This window comes from Lepisma saccharinum, chromosome 30 (assembly GCF_977018435.1).
Source record: "Lepisma saccharinum chromosome 30, izLepSacc3.1, whole genome shotgun sequence".
NCBI lineage: Eukaryota > Metazoa > Arthropoda > Insecta > Zygentoma > Lepismatidae > Lepisma > Lepisma saccharinum.
In genome coordinates this window covers 9641465-9651712 of record NC_139258.1, presented here as the reverse complement: position 1 = coordinate 9651712, position 10248 = coordinate 9641465, and the positions used below count along the sequence as shown (strand labels likewise).

Below are 10248 nucleotides of genomic sequence, written 5' to 3'. Positions count from 1 at the left end.
TCTAAGTTTTCTTGATTAAATTATGCTAATTATAATTAAAAATTCTAAATAATTTGTTGTGGTGCTGGAGGAAGTAACGCTAAGATGATGTTTTTATTTGTTTATTTGGAGATTATTTTAATCATACTCAGGCCGCGATTTATGTACGTATGTGGAGGCCCGGAGCTTACAGCACCAAGACCTCACTCCAACCCCTCTACACAGTTTCAGTTATAATGTCTCGCCAAGTTACATGGTGTGCTTTGTTATTGTATTCCTTACCACATCCGAAGTACCTCATTTTTTAATTATGTGGTACTTTTCAAAGCAGTCTTTCCCAGTGAAGACCTGGAGCTGCAGTCCTCAAGTTCACCCGAAATTCTGATCTAATATTGATCATGCCCTGCATAATTTTGAGCCTCCTAAGCCTACTAGCTGCTTTTAATCATAGAAGTATTAATTTGATCACATTTTTTTCAATAGGTCTTTCACTTTCTAATGACAAAATTGGCTTTTTATGCGTTGATAATATGTGAACATTTCTAGGATAGATAATATTCACAAGTAAAATATACATGTTATGAGTCACTCACATATCCCCAAGTATATGTACTTATTGAATTTGATTGGGTGGGCAGTCGGGTGGGTACAGGAATTTTTGGGTGGGCGCTTGCCCACCCATGCCCACCCCTGTCGCCGTCCCTGCTTTTGGGGGGGTCAGAATCAAACCTAGGACTTAACTTGGGGAGGCAGAATGAAACTTGACACTTCAATGGGGCAGAATTAATAAGTTTTCCATCCCATAAAAATAGCGTCCAGAGCTATTTTGCTGAATAGCTTACATTTGCACAATCATAAAATAAAATACACTTCAATACTTTGAAAAACTAAATATGCTGACCAAGGCAGTAATTTATTTTATAAAAACATAAACTAACGTAACGTTTCAACCTTCTAGCAAGGTCTTCCTCAGACTCTGTATCAAGTACAAAAGTAACCAGATACAACAAAAGGGCATTATATATACACAAAGATTACTCCCTCCAGACTATTTAGAAAGTTGTTTGGAACTTTCTAGCAGATGACTTTCACTTGCCAACTTTACTTTCACCTAAAAGGCTAAACACAATTACTTCCATATAGAATGTGGTTGGACTTTTAATCTCACGCTCTTTTCCCTTCATTTTTCTTCCTTCTCCTCTCCTCTTTCTCTCTTGTCCTTTCCACTCTTTCCAACATCTTCTTCCATTCTTTGTTTAACTTCAGTCCCCCATTCCAGTTCATTGTGTCTTCTTCACCTTTCTTCTCTATTTCCTTGGCTTCCTTCCATTTTCTCACTAGCATTCTCTTCTCCCTTCCTATCTGCTTAGCCTCATCCCACTCTATGTCATGTCCTGTTTCTCTTGTGTGTTTAAATATTGCATTTCTCTCTCTCTTAAGTCGTACATCATCCCTATGTTGTTTCAACCTGTCTTTCAGCCTTTTTTTTCGTTTCTCCTATGTACACACTCTGACATTCTTTACATTTCACTTTCAATACTTTGCTACTCAGGTACCAAGGGGTTAACAAAAGTATCATTAACTTTTAAATTTAGTTGCCTGAAAACTTGCCTCACAAAGTTGCGCCTATTGTTCTCTTTATTTATTTACAGCTGAAATGTCTGCTTTCAAGAAAGTAAAAATCTGTAAAAACAGAAGACGGACCAGAGAAGTATATTATATGTGGGGAAAGTGCATCCATAAAAAAAAAAACAGTTTTGTACAATGCTGCTGGGAGCAGAAATTTTGATTGAGGAAAAAGATGCATGATTTATCGGATGAAAAATTTCATGGCATGTGTAGAGCCAATTCTACTAATATCTAGAAGCAGATGCTTCATCCTACCACTTGTTTTCTTAAAGTCCTTGCTCATCAAAGCATGCTGAGAATCCCTTGAAATGGGCACTCACAGATGGACACATAGTATACATACATCAAAAATGTATATACGTACTATAATATACTATTCAGAGGCGTGGCGTGCATGTAGCCGCTGTTACCGCAGGTAACACCAAAATATAAAGAATTGAAGAACCCGTCTTAAAATATTATTACGTACATAAACTAGTAATATTGTCATAAAGTGAACATTGCAGACTGACATTTTTTCTGACACCGGCAAAAGCGAAGAGGAGGACTGATCCGGTACCCTCCTCAGGCAACATGAGGAAAGGGCCCTGAGCCCACGCAAGGAAGACTTCGCGTAGCGGCAAAGACTGTTACGGCGGGAGGAGGAGGCGGGTTATTGCCATGCCTGTTTAGCCGGCGCAGTTGCCGGTGATCTTTACCGGATACAGATCAGTGTTGCCATATTCAATTGACAGAAAAGAGCTAAGTCGCCTAATCGGGTCTATCTTACTCTGAAGGTGTCCAGTCACACTGGGGAACGATGGCGCAGTGGTAACGTCGCCGCCTTATAATCAAGGGATCCCGGGTTCGATACCCGGTGGAGGCACGAGTGGTTCGGATCCAACTTTAAACTGTCCCGATTAGCATTACTGTGCATGAAGTGGACTTAAATCGCCAAATCAAAATTTAAAAAAATCAAATCACACTGGGGGAAAAGCAACCTACCAAGTGATATTTTGTATTTACACTAAATATCAGCGATTATGAAAGTCCTCTTTGTCCTTCTTCGACATCATGGGCGAGAAGGAGAGGAGAGGGATGGGTATGGTCAAGGGGTCCGCTGTCCTAAAAATGTCAACCTAAAATTCTATATTTCACACATAATATTATTTCGTTTACAGGAATTTGTGATAATTGTTGAAAGGGCGGATTGAGATTGACATACGTTGTCGCAGGAATGCAATAATTTCGGATTGAAGCAATGTTTTTGAGGTGGTAGAACTGTTTTTGGGTGAAAACATTACTTACAAGCATAATTTCCCGATTGTTATCTTAGCACGCTCTGAAGTGTCAGGTGTCGCAGGTTTGAATCCTCAGCAAGAAATGGTTATTTCAATGTTCGTTGTTATTATTTTACTTACATAATTATAAAAATTAATAATTACATACACAAAGAAATAATAATTTTATTTCAATAATTCACCATGCATCCTCATCGTCACGATTATCCTATAAAGCAAAAGCCTTAAAGGTAGCAAAGGACGTAAAATGTATGAAATAGTAGTGGTGTCAGAAATGAGATTTCAGTGGATTTTAGCGAAACATTGGAGTGGAAGTAGTTACGAAACAGATGAAGACTACATCTACTCTACATACGTCTTATTTGAAACGAAAAGTTTCGCGATTTGGGCAAATCTGGTTTCAAAAGAACTAAGATGGCAACAGTAGCAGAACTGGACTTCTTGCAGGTTCCGAAGGAAATATTGGGGAAGGGCCGATGCTGAGAGGGGAGGGGGCAAGGAGGGTGCTTCACGTGTTACAAAAGTAAACAACGGTTTGTGGGAGGGACTGTGCAGTGGGAGTTTTGTGACTGGTGTCTTTCGTCTTTATGTTGTTTTCGGGCATTGTCAATTAATTAATGGAGCTTGCTCCGAGTTCCGAGGTGGCGGGTTCATCCTATCTGAACAGTGTGTGTAATCGTGCGATAGAAGATATTTTGAAGCAATCTTTCAGTTCGTTCTTTTGCAGAAAAAAGCGAAATTGTGGCGAGGGGGAGGCCAAAGCCTCTTTTGAACGATTTAAAAACCAAGTCGTCTGCTGGATATGACCGACATTTCAATGTTTCGTGGTATAACGTCTATCCGTGGTTATGTGGATGTGCGCAGTTGTCGAAACTCTTTTGTTGGCCATGTACTCTATTTTCGGGTAAAAAAAAAAGTGTGGAATTCAGGTGTGGATAACATGGACCATGACGAATCCACGACATTTGCGACACCGTCGTATGCGACACTAGCATTTCTGCCGTCATATGCGACACTGTATGGAAAATATATTCCATGGCATTTGCGACACCGTCATCTGCGACACAGAGTGTAAATAGCTTCCCGTCACACTTTATCCAGGCTGGCAGCATCATGGAAGCTGATGTGTTTTTGAAAACCTTTATTAGTTTTCCTTCACACTGGCATCATGGAAGCTGGGTGTTTAAAAGCTGGATGTATTTATCCTTTGTCAATGACGGATTGTTTAGATCCCTTGTCAGTATAGGAGCAGACTGCAATCCCTTGTCAATGTAGAATGCGTCGTTTCTCTTGTAGTTGAACTTACTGTTTTCATTCTAATTGCTGAACGTACGCCATTCTCCTCAAAAAGTGCTTAAGATCTCTATGCATTTCATAGTCGGCAAACGTTCTTTGTATTCTCTCATATAATGTAATGTACTCACGTCGCCTACGTTTCCCTTTAAGATTCAAGGCCTTCCTCTCGCATAAGTAGTCGTTGTACACAGTTTCTAATCTTAAAGTCTTCACTAATTGGTACACGTTAGGACTTGACTTTTCCGTCAATACATTAACTGTATGGTTCCATCCCTCGACTGCATTGTTAGTCCTGTGTCGCTGTTGGGAGCTGTTCCACATGGAAATGTCGAAAACAGAGTTGTTTATCCACTATTCAACGAAATAATCTAAAAATTTTCTCAATATGTCGAGGTTTGGCGCATCTTCCATCACACACAGCCATCCATCATCGACGTCAGCCACAGGAAGGTAAGCCAGAACTGAACACATTCTTATGCACAGCCGCACGTCTGAATCTGTTTTGTAATAGTTTGTCAATCCCAACTCCTGCACCATTTGCCACAAACATTGGTTAAAGTGGTAATTACAACCACTGATCTGAGCCTCGGGAAATACTTTCTTCAGAGACGCTGTATGATAATCATGTGTTATTTTCATTTAAATGTCACATCAAGAACACAGCGTTTAGCGCGCATAGCAACATGCATTTGTTTTCTTTATACGCACGCCAGTAAGAACGGAACAGTGTGGCTGCTCGGACGTTTTATGCAAAAGCAGCTCCGGTGTGCATTGCGATATATACCATAATATATTTGTTATTTGTAGTACTCGTGGTAGTGAATAAAACAACAAAAACACAAACATATGGTCCTCCGTCGAGCCGCATAGTGATACGAATCAGTGCACAAACATTTTCACGCGTACGTACAGTGGGATCCATGAGTATTACCGTGCAAATTGTCCATGACTATTTTCATCAATTTTTCTCTTGCATCCTGTGTGTTTTTAAGCGACGGATTTTTATGTCTGCTGGTGCAGAAGTTGTCAACAGCTTGTTTTGAGTTTTCTTTTAATTCTTGAAGCTCTTATTGGGTCAAATAAAGTTCACGAACATGGTGATGGACAATTTGCGCGGTAATACTCATGGATCCCACTGTACAAGTTGATTGTGCAACGATCATTCAGCAGGCTTCAGTGATTACGCAGTTTCATCCAGCAGCGTTGCCGCATCGACCACAAGCGACACCCGGAAAGCATCGCTTCACACAGCATCGCAGAGCGCCGCAGAAAACACTTCAGCGACTTGGCAACAAGCAGGTCAGTTGCATGCTCATTTTTATGTCTGGCTCTTTTTACGTCAATTTCAATTCCTTGTTTTCCTTGTATCCCGTAATAAACACGCACAACAATGGAAGAATTACAATCGTTAGTAAAGCAAAGGGGAACTCAAAAGGGACAGATGACAAGAATGCAAACATTTATACGTGCCTTTGACATTGAACATGGTAACGTAGAAGAAATATGCACCCGTTTACAGCACTTAGAAACAATATGGAATAAGATTCAAGACGTGCAGCAAGAGATAGACATATTGTCTACTGATTCTTGTCAGGAAGAGGTATGGGCGGAAATAGAACATCTGTATTTTTCGCTTAAGTCAACAATGAGAACAATCATTAAAAGTCACGAACTCGATAACACAGCAAAGCTCCAAAACAATACAACGTCGGCTTCGAGTTCACACTTGAAACTTCCAACCGTGCATTTACCTACTTTTGAGGGGGATTATAAGCATTGGCTGGCGTATGAAGACACGTTTCGTTCGCTTATTCATGACAACAAAGACATTCCGCAAATCAGAAGTTTCAGTATCTGCGCACTTCACTCAAGGGGGAAGCGTTGCGTCTCATTGAAAATCTTCAGATCAGCGAAGCAAATTACAAGGTTGCATGGGAGTTGTTATTAGAAAGATATTCAAACAAAAGGTTGATTGCAGCTTGGTATATTGATGAAATCCTTCACATTAAACCCGTACATAAAGAAAATGCAACAGAACTCAGGGAATTCGTCAACACAGCAACGAGTAATCTAAATGCACTTCGAGCGATACAAACAGACGCGTCGTTAGAAGACATGATTCTTACGCAGCATTTCGTTTCACAAGTAGACGTTACAACAAGAAAGGCATGGGAATTACAATGCACAGAATCTTCGTTTCCCACTTTAAAGGACTTTTTGTCATTTTTAGAAAAAGATGCCAAGCGTTAGAATCCATCAAAAATTCGGTTAATTCAGCTTCTGATAACAAACAAGCAGGCAATAAATCGTATGTTAATGCAAAGCAAGACAAATTCACAAGAGCATACGTCACTACGTCGTCTCCAACGTGTCCATTTTGTAAACTGTCACATGCTATTTACAAATGTAAAGACTTCATTAATGCAAATCAAGTGCAGAAATATCAATGTTTGCGAGACAACAATATCTGTACTAATTGTTTAAAGAAAGGACATTTTTCAAGCGTATGTAAATCAAGCTCATGTAGAAAATGCCGAAAGAACCACAACACCTTATTGCACGTAGATCGCGCAACAGAAGCGTCAAGAAGATCGCAACAATCAGATACTCGTTCTGATAACTCAGAGCCTTCTAACACAACTCAGTACAGTCAGAATGAATTTGCTTCACCGGAAGCTTCGTATTGCACAATAAAGGGAAAACCTCAGTCACAAGTTTTGCTAGCAACTGTGTTAGTTAAACTGAAAGATCGAACAGGAAGATGGATAAAATGTAGAGGGTTATTAGACAGTGCCTCTCAATCGAATTTCGTAACTTCAGATATGGTTCAACAACTGGGGCTCGCGAAACAAAGAAGGGTCGTTCCAATAAGAGGAATAAATGGTGTCACATCAGAAACCAGATCAAGTGTTGAAGTATGTTTGCAATCCACAATAAACGATTATTCTACATCCATAGAATGTGCAGTGTTGCCAACCATCACTGGCAATTTACCGACAAAAAAGGTTCCGTATGAAGAATGGAACATTCCAAAAAATATCGCATTGGCAGATCCTACGTTTGCTATTCCAGGCAAAATCCAGTTATTATTAGGTGCAGATGTTTTCTTTCAAATATTGAAGCCAGAACGTATGACTCACCCAAAGAACTTCCCAGTACTTCAAGACACGCAATTGGGCTTCATTCTATCAGGACGCATCCCACAACAATGTAACTCCAGCACATCGATTACTTCATGTTTCACAATGACAGATGACAATCTAAATAGACAGATACGAGCTTTTTGGGAGCTTGAAGAATTAGGAACATCGGTGACAACAAGAGAAGAAATGGCATGCGAACAGCACTTTGTAAACCACACCACTCGTGACCATACAGGGCGTTTCACGGTACATTTGCCTTTCAAGGAGTCTAAAGAAACATTAGGACAATCATACAACCTAGCTTCAATCAGGTTTCATCAACTTGAAGCGAAATTGCAACGTGAACCAGAATTACGCCAAGATTACGTAAAATTTATGCATGAATATGAAGAACTTGGACACATGAAACAAGTTGAAGAGGAACGTCACACCTCAGAAGGCGTCACTTATTACATGCCTCATCACGCTGTAGTAAAACCTAGCAATTCTACATCAAGAGTACGTGTCATATTCAACGCGTCCGCCAAGACAGACAACGGAAAATCATTGAATGATATTCTCATGATTGGACCCACCATTCAACCTGATTTGATGTCCATAGTCTTAAGATTTAGAACATATCCAATCGCTTTCACGGCAGACATCTAAAAAATGTATCGAATGATACAAGTACATCAAGATGATACTCCGTTACAGAGAATCTTATGGAGGGACACGCCAAACGAAGAGATCAAAATATTTGAATTACAAACTCTCACGTATGGGACAGCGCCAGCATCATTTTTAGCAACACGCTGTATGCAGCAGCTAGCACAAGAAGAAAGTTGTAATTATCCTCAAGCAACGAACATTTTAGCAGAGAGCTTTTATGTCGACAATTTAGCTAGTGGATCTCAAAACGTACAACAAGCGGCACAATTGCAAGCCGAACTCATCGAGTTACTAGCTAAAGGAGGCTTTGTATTACGCAAATGGTGTTGTAATAACGCTGAGTTATTAAGATCAATTCCACCAGAATACAGAGAAGATAACTTTCCAGTCCAATTACATTCGCAGAAAGGAGTAAACACACTAGGAATTTCTTGGAATCCTGTAGAAGACAAATTCATCGTTAGCAGTAAATTTACCTCTAGTTCTACAACAGTCATCATTTCCACTAAGCGTCAAATAACAGGCGTCATATCATCCACTTTTGATCCATTAGAGCTTGTTAGTCCAATAGTCATCAAATACAAAATGTTTCTTCAACGTCTTTGGCAGAAAGAAGTTGATTGGGATCAACAGCTGTCACCAGAATTAATTACTGAATGGCAGAAACTACAAGTGCAACTTCCACTCATCAATGAAATAAACGTCGAAAGATTTGTACTACAAGAAGGTAACGTGACACAAATACAATTGCATTGCTTTTCAGATGCAAGTGAAAAAGCATATGGTGCATGCTTATATATTCGTTCCATCAATCAGCAAGGTCAAGTTTCAGTAAAACTTCTATGTTCAAAGTCACGCGTAGCTCCAATAAAGAAAGTAACGTTACCCAGACTAGAACTTTGTGCAGCTTTACTTTTAGCAGAACTCGTGCATAAAGCAATGCCAGCATTGCATTTGCAAATTGAAAGCATACATTTATGGACAGATTCTCAAATTGTTCTGTCCTGGATATCAGCCTCACCTGCAAAATGAAAAACATTTGTAGGAAACAGAGTTTCTAGAATTCAGGATTTAACAGAAATCAGTAATTGGAGACATGTACCTTCAAACGATAATCCAGCTGATTTAATATCAAGAGGTGTTGATGCAAGCATCATGAAACAGTGTCCATTATGGTGGCAAGGACCCGAATGGTTGAAAGAGAATTCAACTTTGTGGCCTCATTCATCAATAAAACTCGAAAATGAAGCACCAGATATGAGACGAATATCAACATTATCATTGGTCATACAGAGCAAAGAGACTGACATCATTGACAAATTTTCAAAATTGTCTAAATTAATAAGAGTCGTGGCATATTGCCAACGGTTTATTTACAATCTCAAGAACTCTCATGAGAGACTGATTGGGCATCTCAAACCCAATGAAGTGCAACGTGCATTACACACATGTATAAAAATTGCACAACAAGCGTTCTATTCAAGGGAAATCGAAGAACTCAACTCGAACCACGAACTTTCAAATAAAAGTTCTCTGAAAACATTGTATCCATTCTTAGACCAAGATCAGATGCTAAGAGTTGGAGGACGTCTGGATAACAGTCAATTATCATCATTTGACAGCAGCATCAGATGATATTACCACCAAAAAGTAACCTTACAAAATTGATTGTCGAAGCAGAGCCCAAAAGACTTCTACATGCAGGACCACAGCTATTATTAAGCTCTTTAAGAGACAAATATTGGATTCCACGTGGCAAACAAGTAGTTAAGAAAATACTACATAAATGCATAATCTGTTTTAAGCTAAAAAGCACAACTTCGTCGCAATTGATGGGACAATTACCTGCAGCTCGCGTTCAACCATCAAGACCATTTACCAATGTGGCTGTAGATTACGCTTGTCCAATACATGTCAAAACAGGAACCGTAAGAAGCAAAACCGTTACCAAATGCTACGTCGCCGTATTCATTTGTTTATCAACAAGAGCGATACATTTAGAAGCAGTCAGCAACCTCACCTCCGAGGCTTTTATTGCTACACTTAGACGTTTCACATCACGAAGAGGAAAGAGTATTAATATATACAGTGACAATGGAACCAACTTTGTTGGCGCGAACAAAGAGTTACAAGAACTTTTACGACTATTTCAATCAGAAGCATTTAATGAGAAATTACAGGACTACTTATCACTAGGAGGTCTACAATGGCACTTTATGCCACCTGGATCACCACATTTTTCAGGACTCGCTGAGGCAGCAGTTAAATCG

General features: G+C 39.6%; 1 protein-coding gene across 1 annotated transcript; it reads left to right on the top strand.

The window, feature by feature from the left end:
- Positions 1 to 7429: 7429 nt before the first annotated feature.
- Positions 7430 to 7975, top strand: LOC145981732 (uncharacterized). The gene has a single exon (XM_083115140.1). The coding sequence runs from the start codon at positions 7430 to 7432 to the stop codon at positions 7973 to 7975; it is 546 nt and encodes a 181-aa protein (XP_082971266.1).
- The last annotated feature ends 2273 nt before the right edge of the window (positions 7976 to 10248 follow it).

What these genes read in the sequence shown, in the direction of transcription:
- LOC145981732 (XM_083115140.1), top strand. Translation starts at nt 7,430, where the DNA reads ATGACAGATGACAATCTAAATAGACAGATACGAGCTTTTTGGGAGCTT.